This window comes from Myotis daubentonii, chromosome 8 (genome assembly GCF_963259705.1).
Source record: "Myotis daubentonii chromosome 8, mMyoDau2.1, whole genome shotgun sequence".
NCBI lineage: Eukaryota > Metazoa > Chordata > Mammalia > Chiroptera > Vespertilionidae > Myotis > Myotis daubentonii.
In genome coordinates, this window is record NC_081847.1 from 38,471,852 (window position 1) to 38,486,765 (window position 14,914).

General features: G+C 47.4%; 1 protein-coding gene across 3 annotated transcripts in view; it reads right to left on the reverse strand.

The window, feature by feature from the left end:
* The window catches only part of MTCL2 (microtubule crosslinking factor 2), a 59,901-nt gene that overhangs the window by 17,009 nt on the left and 27,978 nt on the right, over window positions 1-14,914 (reverse strand). For all 3 annotated transcript variants that reach the window (XM_059706070.1, XM_059706072.1, XM_059706069.1), the window contains exons 4-6: window positions 6,342-6,404; window positions 4,474-5,655; window positions 1,925-2,071 (exon numbers count right to left, since the gene is read on the reverse strand). In XM_059706070.1, coding sequence (XP_059562053.1) covers window positions 1,925-2,071; window positions 4,474-5,655; window positions 6,342-6,404 — 1,392 coding nt within the window. The remainder of the gene's footprint in view (window positions 1-1,924; window positions 2,072-4,473; window positions 5,656-6,341; window positions 6,405-14,914) is intronic.

The window sequence follows — 14,914 nt, forward strand, 5'->3', positions numbered from 1 at the left end:
CTTTATTGTATGTGTATTATCATATTATATGTATATTATATGATGTTATACTTCAATAAAGAGTTTAAAAAGATATATCTCAATAGAAAAACAGGAAGGATATGGACACACTAAATGTTAACAGTAGTTAACTGTGTGATAATCTTATGATCTTGACTTTCTTCTTTGTATCTTTATGCAGTGGTGCTTAGGGACTTTGTTGTAGCTATTTGCTGCTATGTAATAAAATCTTAAGAAAAAGACAATAAAACTCTACATTTTCACGGGAAGTTGTGCTTATAAGTGTTTGTAGCTAAACAGGCAAAGCGAACCTACTCTGTTAGAAATCAGGATGGAGACTAGAAGAGGACATAGAGGACTCCCGGGGCAGGTCATGCTTGTTTGTTCATCTGCGTGCTGATTACAGGAGTGTTCAGTTTGCGGAAATTATTTCAGCTGTCCACTTACAATGCAAGTGCTTTTCTGTATGTACGTTACACGGCACTTTAACATTTTTTTATGTATTTCTAATAACCGAGGGAAATTTTTATGGTGTCATGTTAAGCAGGAGGAAAAGAAAGGAAAGGTCAGTTCCACCCTTACACAAAACCTTCCCAGGCGTGGCAAGATGTCCCTCTATGAAAAAAATACACATTTTTTAATCTGGCCAATAATGTGGAAATTTAGCAATGAAAGGCACTGACTTGAGGTTTATCTTATACTCCTGCTTTGTATTAAAAATCCTTGTAGGGCTAGATCTGCTGTCTCTAGTATTCTCCGTGAACTCAGTACCCAACACGGGGCCTGGCAAATTGTAACTGCTCAATAAAGAATGGTTGAATGAAGCAGTCATTGAATGCATGCAGGAAATTATTTTCTCTGCAGGTGAGCTGGCCTATTTCCTTTTCTCAGAAAATGAGAACTAAATATCTCCTGATTCCGCCCCTCCCCGCTTTGGCCATGGCTGCTAGGAAACTCTAACCACTTAGAGAATTTGATCTTTCAACTTCAGGGGAGCTACTCACTCTGCATAGATTGCCTACTGGCCTTCCTGGGACTCCAAAGTGCCTTCCCAGGAATGCTCAGGTTAGGGCACACACAGGGCTCTCTGTGGTTCGGGAATCTCAGGTAGCCCGTGCAATGCAGTCCATAGGGCCCTTTTCTTTTCTTTTTAATTCTTTATTGTTGAAAGTATTATGTATGTCTCCTCCCCCCCCCCCCCCCCGCCCCTCACTGACCTCTCCCTGCCTGCTCCCACCTCTCAGCACAGGCCCTCACTCCCCTATTGTCTGTGATAGGACCCTTTTCTTGCAGGTTTGGGAAGGGCTTGGAACCACTCAGAAGTCCTCAAGGATCAGAGAATCCTAGCAATTCTTCAGCCAGTACCAACTCTAATCCTCCCATGTTACAGACGGAAAGCTGCATCAGAGTGAGACCATGTCCCTGCCCAAAGTCACAGTCACAATGGTAGGTCCCCTGAGGCCCAGTGATGTGTCATCCTCCTCCTCCTCACCCAGCATGGACCAGGCTTAAGCTGAGGCTTTTTGTATATTTAATACTTTCAACATACTATGAGGGATCGCTTTATTTTAAAGGCGAGAAACTGAGGATTGGAGAGGTTAAGCAATTTACAGACAGTATACAGTGGACCCACAGTGTGAACCCAGTCGCCTGACAATAGAGACTGCTGCCTTCCTGTACGTAAATTAGTGGTTCCAGTAAATGCCATAAATTATTGAGTTTATAAGCTTCCTTTTATCAGGCCACGAGAATGGCCTAAACTTCCTTGTTTCCCTTTTTGTCCTGGTTTCCGGAAGCTCGAAACCAAATGGAATACTCAGAACCCACATCATCACCAACTAAGATTCCCCATGGACCCTGCTGCTTTGGGAAGCCCCAGACACTCTTCCTACCCGCCCCGCTGCTTGCTCAGGGCGATGCCCACCTCAGAGGCGTAGGAATCATTGTCTTCAGCTCGGTAAGGCCTGAAGCTCCGGCCGGGGTCGGGCTTGGAGTCCAAGTCACCAGTGCGGAAGGCCTCTCGTATCCTGGGCTCCCATTCCGGCAGGTCCCTGAAGTCAGGTGGCTGCACCTAGAGGCACAGGCAGAAGAGACCACAATAACCATGGGGATGGGCCCAAGGGGTGCCAGAAACAGCCCCACCCCGGGCCTCTGGGCTCCACAAGAGGCTCTGACCACCCACCTGAGGGCTGGATCGGGCACTGCAACCACTCCATGAATGTTTGTTGACAGGATGAATGACTGGGTAAGTGGAAAGCGAAACACTGATTCTGTGAATGTCTGTCCTGTGCATAAATCTCTGAGCCAGCCTCAACTATCCTACTACATGTGCGGTCCCAGCTCATTCCTACTTCAAAAAGAACCAAGAGGGTGACCTCACCTGGGGCAGTCTGCTTGCTTAAACAAGCAACATCAACAGGACACCGACTAAATAAATTATGGCACCACTACACTGTGCAGTTGTGAACAAGAAGGAGTGAAATCTCTCCGTACAGACATGGCAAGACGCATCCCATTGCTCTTAGGATGGAGCTCACGCCTTCCCGATGCTCTGCAGCCCCGCCTCACTCCTTCTCTTCGTTGCTGGACACACCACGCTCCTCCCGGCCACGACCATTGGCACAGGCTGTTCCCTCTGCTCAGAACATTCTTCCCCTGGTTACTCATCCTCTGGTCTCAGCTCAGATCAGAGGCCTTGCCTGACCCAGGGTCTAGGTCAGGGAGGGCGAACCTATGACACGCGTGTCAGAGGTGACAGGCGAACTCATTTTTTTGGTTGATTTTTCTTTGTTAAATGGTATTTATTTAAATATATAAAATAAATATCAAAAATATAAATCTTTGTTTTACTATGGTTGCAAATATCAAAAAAATTCTATATGTGACACGGCACCAGAGTTAAGTTAGGGTTTTCAAAATGCTGACACGCCGAGCTCAAAAGGTCCGCCATCACTGATCTAGGTCAAGTTCCTTGTTCACAGAACCAAGTACCTTTCCTTGAAAGCCCTCACCTCAGTTTGTAATTTCATATTTACTGGCATCTTTTTATTAACATCTCTCTTCCCTACTAGATGACATGGGCGGGGGTGGGAGGCAGGACTCCTATCTGTTTTTGCTTAACATGGCACCTCCAGCACTGAACACAAAAGTGCATGAACAATAAATACAGCTTCATAAGTAAATGAGCCAACAGATACACTGCATGAGAAAAATAAGTTGTGTGGTAACAGTAGGTATAACAAAAGACAATTTGGGTGAAAAAAATAAATATATGAGCGTCTACACAGAGAAATATTTAGAAGGGCATGCTGTGGTGATGGAATATTATAGAGCTACACTCCTTGACACAGGCAGCTACTGAGCACTTGAAATGTGGCTACTGCGACTGAGGAACTGAATTTTCAATTGTATATAATTTTTATTAATTTAAATTTAAGTAGCCACCTGTGGCTAGAGGCCACTGTATTGGCCAGAGCTTCTCCAGGCTGTTAAAAGCAGACCCATAGGGAGTGAGAAGCAGCAAAGAGGAGGCTTTCATCTTTTTTTAAAAATATGTTTTTATTGATTTTTAGACAGAGAGGAAGGGAGAGGGAAAGTTAAAAACATCGATGATGAGAGAGAATCATTGATTGGCCACCGCCTGGGGATCGAGCCGGCAACCCGGTCATGTGCCCTGACTGGGAATTGAACCTGTGACCTGTGACCTCTTGGTGCATAGGACTGTGCTCAACCACTGATCCACCCTGGCCGAGAGGGGGCGTTCATCTTTTACTCAGGTGCTTCTGAAACGCTTTGAATGTTTATGGACTACTTTGTCAATAATGCTTTTTCGGGGGACAAATACATTTGCTATTTTAACTTTTCTAAGTAATATTGTACAGACATCCAGACCTACAAGTTCATTCCTTATCTTTAGAAAGCTAAGTTCCTGGCCTTTGCATCTGACCTGAAGAAAAGTTCTTTGTTTTGATAATACTCATTTTAAAATACAAAATTGTGAAAGAAACAAGAAAAGAAGAAAGGGCAACCTGAAAAAAAGGCAGGGCCTCAGAATCAAGCCCTATATCTATCAATAGTAAATGAGTAAGGAATTTTGGCATATTCACTCAATGAGACTGTATCCAGGAAAGAGAATGAACAAACTCTTGCCACATGAGACAACGAACACACGGTGAGTGAAGGAAGCCAGACACAAATGTGTACTGGGTGAGTCAATTTATATGAAGTTCAAAGACAGACCAAACTAAATCAAGAGGCTACCCTTGGGAAGGGGCACTGTGGCTGGAAAGGGGCCTGAGGAGGGGTGCTGGCCGTCTTCTAGTTCTTATTCTGGGCAGTGATTGTATGACTGTGCTCACCTTGGTAAAATCCTAAGCTCTACACCTATGCTTTGTGTACCCCTCTGTGTGTTGTGCTTCAGTAAAAAAGGTTCTATCAAAAAAAATAACAGGGCCTATGACTTGGACCTCTTACCTGGAAGTCTGAGCCAAGGTCTTTGGCCAGAAGAATCTCCTTGGAGGGCCCCTGGGAGCCCAAGGGGGTCAGCGACGAGAAGGGCTCTTGCACCTCCTTGGCAGAACTCCCAAGGACCGCGTCTGCCTTCCGCGTGAAGGCGTTAAGCTCCTGCTGCAGCATGCTCAGCCGAACCAGGATAGCATGGATGAGCTTGGTGTCCCTGGGGCCCTCACTGTTGTCGGGGGCCTCATGCAGCCGAAAGTCAGCACACTCGTTGTCCAGATACAGGCGGAGGCCAGCTGAGAAGCCGTTAGCATCAGCCACCAGGATGTCAATGGCCTTGCTGACCAGGGCGGCCTGCTCCCTCAGACCAGGCAGCACTTCAGCATCCCTGGCTCTGCAGAGCCGGGTGGCATGGGGGCCATGGGCCTCGCCAAGGGCAGCGGGCACGCACTGGGCAGAGTCCCCCGCCTCGGCGTCCGTCTCCAGCATTGGCCGTGTTCTCTGGCAGGAGGCAAGATCGCAGCGCTGCAGGTTGGACAGGAGCACGCGGTTCTCATACTGGAGCTTCTTGACTTTGCCACTGAGCTCACCGATCTGCAGTTTGGCGGCCGCCAGCTCCTCCTGCGAGGGCTCGCTGAGCACGGAGCAGCTGTCCTCCGACAGCGTCACGTCCAGCTCGTGCTCTGAACGGTATTTGGCCAGCTCACCCAGCAGCAGTTTGTTCTGGTCCTCAAGTTCGGCCGAGGAGCGCCGCAGCAGCTCTGCCTCCTCCTCCACGAACTGCAGGTGTCGCCGCAGCTCTGCCAAGCTCTCCCCGCACTCACTGCCACCCAGCGCAGAGAAGGCCAGGCGTGCCTCCGGGCCCCCACCACTGCCACCGTGATCCTTCATGTCGTCCATCTCGGCCCGCAAGCCTCGGTTCTCCACCTCCAGCTCCACGATGCGGCGGCTCAGCAGGTTGGCCTCCTCCTCCACCAGCTTCAGATGCACCTTCAGCTCGGTCTCCCGCGAGTGGGGTGCATCTGCCAGCTCCTCGGCCGACAGGGCGCTGTCTAGATCACCGTAGAGCGAGCGGTACTTGAGCAGCTCCTCCTTCATGCTGTCGTTTTCCTTGACCAGCTTGGTGAGCTTCTTGCACATGAGGGCCGACTCCTCCTTTGCAAAGTGCAGCTGGCACTTCAGGTCTGCACTGTCCTCCTGGGGCCCGATGGGCACAGGGACAGAGAGGACCCAGGAAGGTTAGTGTTAGGAGGCTCAATACCAGCCATAGCATTTCTGGGAGCACCAACTATGGGCTGGGGACACAGGAATAAAGCGGAGGAAGCCCCAACCTTCAAGGAGCTGGGGGCCCAGAGGGAAGCAGAGAGGGGAACACTGATAAAGCAGCAAGGATGGAGCACCACACGTAACCCGGGGAGTCCAGGCGGGCTTCCTGGAGTAGGCAACATTTTTTTTGCCAAGGTGACTATTGCCGTTACTACCACTACTAACATTATTACGACAATTTCCTCACCCGTAAAATGGAACAATAACACTCCCTCCCTCACAGAGCCATGGAGAGGATTAAATGAGATAATGCATGAAAAATGCCTGGCACCCTGACAATCCAGCACCAGAGGCTAACGGTATCCTATGCCTGGCCTATGCTACACATAGCAACTTATCTGAGTGTGTGAGAATCACGGGTCAGGGCATGGTTTTGGGAAATGAAGTGGACAGCAAAGCTAAGAAAAGGAACAAGGGGAGGATGGAATAAAAGCGAGAGAGGGGTGAGGATCTCGGAGAGACCCCCCAGGCCACTTGGAGTTAGGCCTTCCGCCTTAAGACTAAAACCTGCCAGCAGGGGCTACACGCTGGGGGCTGGGGGAACTGCTGGGAAGTACCTGCACCGAAGGCTTCTTGTCTGTCTTCCCCAAGGAACGCGTTCCTCTTTTCTTCAAGGAATGCTGGAGGGAGAGCAAGAGAAAGTCAGCATTGGGAGCTCAGCAGGGCGATGCCATCCAAAGAAAAGTCACAGAGCCTGCAGGTTCACTGGGGCCCCCTTCTCCACCAGCCCAGCCATCTCCAGGCCTTGGCCAGCACCAACTGCGGAGCCAGAGGATCCTCTCAAGACCACCCAGTGGGTTGCAAATGGGGGACAGGCCAGAAGCACTTCAGGAGATGATTCTGAACACACCTGCCCAGGGTGCCTCCCCTCTCGCCGGCCACCACATTGGATCCAGTTGGCCTGGCTACGACCCGGGTATCTGGGTTTCTGTTCTTTTTTTGTTTTGTTCTTTTTTTAAATATATTTTATTGATTTTTTACAGAGAGAAAGGGAGAGGTATAGAGAGTTAGAAACATCAATGAGAAAGAAACATTCATTCAGCTGCCTCCTGCACACTCCCTACTGGGGATGTGCCCGCAACCAAGGTACATGTCCTTGACTGGAATCGAACTTGGGACCCTTCAGTCCACAGGCTGACACTCTATCCACTGAGCCAAACCGGTTAGGGCTGGGTTTCTGTTCTTGAGAGTCATTCACCAAAGACTTCCTGAGCACCTATGATGTGCTAAACACCGGCAGGTATAGAGAATACAGCAGGTGCCAAGGCAGACAGGTATTTGGGGCGGATGCTCCATCCAGATACCCTTTTCAGGACTGGGGCACTCGTCCTCTTCCAGTGCTAAGACCTCAACGTTGAGTCCCCCTCACAACAATGGCCATGGACTGAGGGCAGCCCACATCCAACGACTGGTCCACGCTCCACTGCCTCAACCCAGGGCAGCTCTAAAGGGCCATCCACGCTCCAGAGCTCCCCGTGAGATGGGCTGAGCCACTGGTCTGAAGGCTGCACAGCCCCACTCTCCCTCTGTTCCCTGGTGGTGTCATTCCCAAGGGGACCCTTCCACAGTCTCTGCACGTAAAGCTCCAGCTCCGAGGAAACCCTGTCCTCCTGGAACGGCCTTCTAGTGGGACTTTAACCCAGAATGAATGAATATGAGTGAAATCATAATCCACAGGAGCCTTGGAAATGATGAGGGACTGATCTCAATTTAAATTGTAAAAGTCTGCATGCAGATGAAAGGAAAAGAAGACTATAACACGTAGTCATGACTCAAAGACCCAGAAGTGATAGGGAAAGAAAACGGATACATTTGATCAGATAAACAAAATCAACATGGAAAAATAATACATCTTAAAAAAAGTAAAAATATGAATGACAAATTGGGAAAAATATTTGCAATTCATAACACTGACCAAGGGCCAATATCCTAAATAGGTAAAGAGCTTCACAAAATAGAGAATAAAAAAAGCCAAAAAACCTATAGAAAAATGGGGTGGTGATATGAAAAACAGTTCTCAGGAAAAGGGAAGTAAATGGCTCCTAAGCATAGGAAGATGCTTAACGCTGTTCAACAGAGAAATGCAAACTCAAACTACACTGAGACACCTATCAGATTGGCAAAAATCCCAACATCTCACAACACATTCTACTGAAGCTCTCAACCTTCCTAATGCCGCGACCCTTTAATACAGTTCATGTTGTGGTGACTCCCAACCATAAAATTATTTTCGTTGCTACTTCATAACTGTAATGTTGCTACTGTTATGAATCGTCATGTAAATATCTGATATGCAGGATGTATTTTCAGGGGTCGCCACCCACAGGTTGAGAGCCGCTGCTATAGAGAAACAGGAATGCTTATATATCTCTGGCAAGAATGTGGATAGCACTCGCCTAGGGGGTTTCGGGGGGCAAGGGTACAATAATGATTACTGAGGTTTCGCAGTGTTTAAGAGTCATTCAGGTAGATGCATGATTCCACCGAGCACCTCTTCCGGCAAAGCAGGATGATTCACTTGGGCTGCTCTGACTTTCCGGGTTGGGCAGGTGTTTTCGAGAGCGCTCTCGTGTGGAGTGAATACACGAAGGGGAGAGCCACTGATCCCATCCAAGCCCCCGCTTTACTGAAGGTGAGAGCGAGGTCCCACAGCAAATCCACAGCTGACCTGGGACCAGGTCTTGGAATAGCTCTAGATCTAGTTCCAAGACCTTGGAAGGAGAAAATGGGCCTTCTTTGCTGAGGCAGCACAGTGGTTCAAAATCGGGTCAACATGAGAATTACCTAGGGAACTTAAATAAAAAAAAACAATGCCCAAGGTCCCACCCCCAGAGATTCTGATATAATTGGTCCAGGGTAGGTCGCAGACATCAGTATTTTAAAACAGCTCCCTAAGTGATTCTAAGGTGCAGCCCAGGTAGAAACCACAGAGCCAGGAAGAACTCCAGATGGGCTTCTTGGGTACTAGATCTTCAAGTCCAAACAAATCCTAGACACCTTTTGAAATGCAAGTGAGGCAGGTCTGCAGAGGCTGATATTTCAGACGCTGGGTACCAAGACTTGGTGTGTGGGGTGAGAGCCACAAAGCAAGTCCCCCCACAAAGAGCCGCCCCCCCCAAATGGGGCCCAGGAAGGGTTGCTCCGAGGTAGAGTCCCATGCGGAGTGGTTGAGGTGAGGGCTCTAGGTTGGCGATCTGAGCTTGCTTACCAACAAGCTAAGTGGGAGGGCCTGTGACTTCAGCAGGAAGCTGAACTCTGGGAACCCCACAACACTGCATTTGTGAACCTGGGTGAACCCTTCTTCTCCCAGCAGCTCTATTTTATCATCTATAAAACTGAGCCATGGATTAGGTGACCAACCTCCTCAAGCACTGCGGACTCCCTGGAGGAAGAAAGCAGGTGACAGGAAGAGGAGCCAGGGGTCTCCAAAGGCACCCTGAGGTCCCAACCATCACATACACATACAGGAATAAGATAACATAAAGCCTGAAGCTATTAAAAAGGACGGAGAGACAGTGAGACTCACTGACATGGTAAAGGCGTCTTGTAAAGGAAAGAAAGAACCTGCCAAACAAAATCTACAACCCAAGTGTCCACCAACTGACGAAGGATAAACAAAATGTGGCATTTCCACCAAGGGACTATTGTTCAACCAAGAGGAATGAAGTCCTGACATAGGCTACAACATGTATGTACCTTGAAAACATCACGCTAAGTGACAGGAGCCAGTCACAAAAGGCTCCATAGTTATGATTCCATTTACACGAAATGTTCAGAATGGGCAAATCTAGGCAGCGAGTAGACAGATGAGTGGCTGCCGGTGGGGAACAGCGAGTGACTATGCTGGTCCGGGGTTTCTTCTTGGGGTGATGAAAGCGCTCTGGAATTAGAGAGTGGTGATAGTCGTACAGCTCCGAATCTTCTTCAAACCACAGAACTGTATACTTAAAAAAGGCCAACTTTATGGCATAGAAATTATATCTCAATAAAGCTGTTATTTAAAAAAGAAAGCATGTTATCATTTTTATAAAAATGTGTGCATGTGTGTGTGCACCCACGTGGCGGGGGGGCAGTCTGAAGAATATACAGCAGGCTGCTAACTATGAGGCTATAGAAAACTTGCATTTTGCACTTCTGTTTCCCCTGTGTTTTTGTGGGGTTTTTTGGAGGGAGGACATAGTCCTCCAGCATTTTTGTATTTTTCTTTTTAATTTTATTACACAATGTATTTTTAAAAGTTAACATACAAAAGTGCATTCTCACTGTAAATCTATACCATGCCGACAGAGAAGTCCCCCTGTGTACCTCCACCCATTCTCCTACCCAACCTGAGGGTGACCACAGCTGCTGCCGGCTGAGCTCTTTCTTGACCTCTGGCTCCGTGTTTAAAACACTGAAATAGATGGTGTTCTTTTAGACTTTCTTTCCTTCCTATGTTTACTTGACTCTGTGATCTTTGATTTTTATAATAAGCACCTCAGGCAGAAGAAAACCCCAAAACATCCAGCATTTTAAAACAACAGTCTGTGTTCGTGCTACAGAAACTGTGCATATAATATAATCCCATCTTTATTTAAAAACACACACAAATATATATATATATATATATATATATATATGTATATATATATATATATATATATATATATATATATATATATTAGAGAGAGAGAGAGAGAGAGAGAGAGATATGCAATGTCTGAGCACAGAGGTCCAAAAAGATACAAACTATGAAAAATAACTTTTTTGAAGATACAAACCAAACTGCTCATTTGAATCAGGGGCCAAACTGAGGGAGGTGGTGAGGGGAGGATTCTTCTTTTCTTGTATGTGTGGCTGTTATTACTTCTATTATCTTTTTGGATAATGCATTCAAACTTCAAAAAGTACAGAAAGGAATGCAGTGAACCCCTCACCAGTTCTCTTGCCCAAGGCAACCCGTGCAGTCAGAATCTGCCTAACCATCCTCAGAGGTATGCCAGGCACGCCTTTATGTGTTTTTGTAATGCTAGTTTTGCTTCACTGAGCTCCTAGTACCTTTTTAATTAAAAAATTCACATATACAGCCCTAGCTGGTTTGGTTCAGTGGATAGTGTAGGCCTGCGGACTGAAGGGTCCCAGGTTAAATCAGGTCAAGGGCACATGCCCGGGTTGCAGGCTCAATCCCCAGTAGGGGGGCATGTGGGAGGCAGCTGATCAGTGATTCTCATCACTGATGTTTCTCTCTTGCTCTCTCTCTCTCTCTCTCTCTCTCTCTCTCTCTCCCCCCCTCTCCCTTCCTCTCTGAAATCAATAAAAATATATTTTTTAAAAAATGCATTTATACATATACATTTCAATGTCTGTGTGCGTACAAATAGAAAAACTATATTGGGAGTACATAGATCTCTCACCCAAGCAGTACTTTGGTAATTAGAGTAATTCCCTCTGAATATAGAATTACAGGTGAATTTTTTCTCCTTACAGGCTTGTACTTTCCCATCTTTCTCTACTAAGCATATTTTACCTGTTGGGTGGAGGGGGAAAGTTCACAGTAAAATGTTTTCAAAACATACTTTCCCCAAGAAAAGTCACTGAACACCTTTGAACAGGCAGACAAGGGGCTCTGAGTGGCCAGAACCTCACCAGAAGGTAAGGGCAGTGGGCAGATCAGAGGGGTCAAAGCAGAAAACCTTTTCAGGGCCAAAGTGGTCCCTTTGCCGGTTGGAACTGCCCCTTCCCCATCCCATCTAAGCCGTCTGGGCTCCCACACTGCTCTGCGGCTCTGGAGGGAAAACAAGGCAGCCTCACAGAGCACAACCATCCTCCCCTCTGCAGGGCAGCAGCTGGCCAGGCAGCCTGGGGGTTGTGATGGCCCTCAAGGAGCCAGGGCCTGTCAGAGCCCCACTGTGGAGCCCGCAGGGGCAGCTGTTCTGGCCCTGGGCCTTGGGAGGGTGAACAGGGCAGTGCTTGGGTACTTACAGGAATGCGAGTCCCACTGCCAGACCCCAAGGGCACACTCTCTGACCTGGCACGTCGCAGGGTTCCCCCGCCCACCAGCAACTCAGGAGGCCGCCTTTGAGCAGCCAGCGTGGTGCCTCTGAATATTCTCGGTCTAACAGCAGCTCTTAGAAGCATGAGCTCTGTTCTCCTTGTTCTGCAGGAGACTAGTAGAGCGTGTCTCCGCCCTCCAGCCCACACAGAGGCTGCCTGAGCACAGGTCTGGAGGGGCCCCTGCCCTCTAACACCTTCCATGCTTCCATGTTGCCAGGGAACAAAGACCAACCTTCAAGGAATAAAATGAACCTTCTGCCAAAACAGCTGGGTAGGTTTTCACCAAACTCGGAGGGATGTTTGGAAAGGTCTCACTGAAAACACAGACTGTGCTGTGTGAACAAAATTTATTCTGAAGGGGGGGCGGGGGCTGAGGTGGGGGTGCCTCTCGAGGACTGAGGCTTTCTTCATCCAGAGCCGCTGAAGCAGCTGGACAGAGGCTGTGTGGCTCCTGGCTGGAGGAGACCACTGGTGGGGTGGGCGTTGGGGGGCTGAAGGAAACCGTGGTGCAGGCATGAGCCCCAAATCAAATGTCACTGGGACAGAGGCTGCCAACGGCTGGTGCTGATTCCCAATGTAACCACTCCTTCCACGGGCAGCTCGCCGTTAGGCACACGGAGCTCCTTCCAGAGACGCAGGAACACACCGACTGAACGAAGGTAAAGGCTTCTCCAGACATTACCCTGTGGGTAATGATCCGACGGTGGGTATTTACCGAGTCCCTAGTCCCTGCCTAGGGCTTTACCTGCTCGTCTCCATTAATTCTCACAAACACCTCTGAGGAGGGACTGATATTCCTATTTTATAAGCGGACAGTTACACGATTTGCACAGCATTACAGTTATTTGCAAATAAGTGACAACGTCAGAATTCAAACTCAGGCCCCTGTGACTCCAAGTTCATGTTTGCCACGTACCACACAGACCAGAGCTAGGCTGCATCAGATGACAACGCCAGCAGAACTGAGATGTGACCCCAGGTAATCGGACCCCATCAGAGTGGGATTGGGCACAAGATGCCTGTGCCAGTTGGGGGTACTCCGTGGAATGAGCACCTCTCTGGAGGTTCTGAGAACACAGGAGAGTCTGGCAAGGCCCCTGGATGGGGTTAAGGAGGGCAGGGGCATCACTGTGAGAGTAAGGGTGGCTTTGGGAAGCAGAGAGCCTTGTTATCCCCCCCGCCCCCGCCCCCCCAGTCCTGTCTGTATACATCAAGTCTGCTCCTGGGTGTATACCCAAGAGAACTGAAAACATATATTCACACAAAAACCTGTACACAGTGTTCATAGCAGTATTATTCATAACAGCCAAAAAGGAGAAATAACCCAAATGTCCATCAACTGATAAGTGGATAGACAAAATGTGCTATATCCATACAATGGGTTATTATTCGGTCATAAAAAAGAATGAAATACTGATAGATGCTTCAACATAGATAAACCTTGAAAACATCATGTTAAGTGAAAGAAACCAGTCACTAAAGCTCACATATTTCATGATTCCATTTGTGTGAAATTTCCAGAACAGGCAAGTCCATAGAGACAGAAAGTAGATTAGTGGTCGCCATGGGGTGGAGGGAAGGGGGAATAGGGCATGACTGCTAACAGCTACAGAGGTTCTTTTGGGGCAATGGAATGTTCTGGAATTGCACAATATTATAAATATATTTTAAAACACTGAATTGTACACTTTAAAATAGTGACTTTTATCATAAGTGGATTACACTGCAATATAAAAATTACCAAGAAGATTACCAATTATAAAATGGGACAGCACTACGTACACTATGTACACTGGGAGCTGTCAACAGTGATACTGGCTTTCTTCCTAAAATACAAGAAGGGAGAATGCTACTGATGAGGGAGAGGCTGGTGTTATGATTCTTGAACTGCAGCCCAGCTGGACAACAGCGCTACCACAGAGCATGGCTAGAGCTGGCCACCCTCCCCTTCCCCAAGCGGAGAGCAATATCCATGGCAACCACAACAGCCCAGGCCAGGGGCTCCTGTTCCCAGCCACCGGGTGACAGCATCGCCACAGCAACCTGTCAGGATGGCAAAGGCAGATCTTGATAATGCTCTGGCGGAAGAATTGCTAAGGGACCCTTGTCTCCATAGAAACCATGTCAGGAGCAGAGGGAGGAAGGAGGGGGCAATCAGCAAACAAACACAGGGCCACGTCTCCTAGATCCTGAGACACATCAGGAAGGGCTAGACCAGCTTTGCTGACATCACCTTCAAAAAGGCAGTAAACCAGTGTTTCTTGAGCGCCTACTGTGTGTCAAGAACCACAATGGACCCTTTACATGCTTGATTGCATTTAAAATTTCACAAATAATACTCAAATACATTCTTATCGTTAAAAAACAAACCAACCCTAACTACAGGACTAATGGCATAAAAGCAAAAATTATTGTCCATCCTACTCCCACCCTTTCTAATTCTTCAGTTCAGTGGGTTTTTCTCCAGACTTTTGTTCTGCATTTGCATATATATATATATATGTATATGTATATATATATATATATATATATATGCATGCTTCAACGCCAGTTTGTTTTGTATGGCTTTTCAAAATAATTAGTGGGATTGTACAATATGTATACTTCTATAACTTTCTTCTCCTGCTTAACTATGTACCTTAGTGATCGTTCCATGTCAATACATACAGTTACATAGTTGGCCCTTGAAGAACAAAGGGTGAGGGGTACCAACTTGCTCCCATTCAACTGAAAATCCACATATAATTTTTGACTCCCCCCGAAATCTTAACTACTAATCGCCTACTGTTTTTTTTTTGTTTGTTTGTTTTTGTTTTTATTGCTTAAAGTATTACAAAGGGTATTACATATGTATCCATTTTATCCCCCCGCCCTAGACAGTCCCCTAGCCTCCCCTATCACCCCGTGTCTTATGTCCATTGGTTATGCTTATATGCATGCATACAAGTCCTTTAGTTGATCTCTTACCCCCCTACCTCCTGCCCCCCAACCCTCCCCGGCCTTCCCGCTGCAGTTTGACAATCTGTTTGAGGCAGCTTAATCGCCTACTGTTGATCAGAAGCCTTACCAATAACAGAAATCATCGATGAACACATAT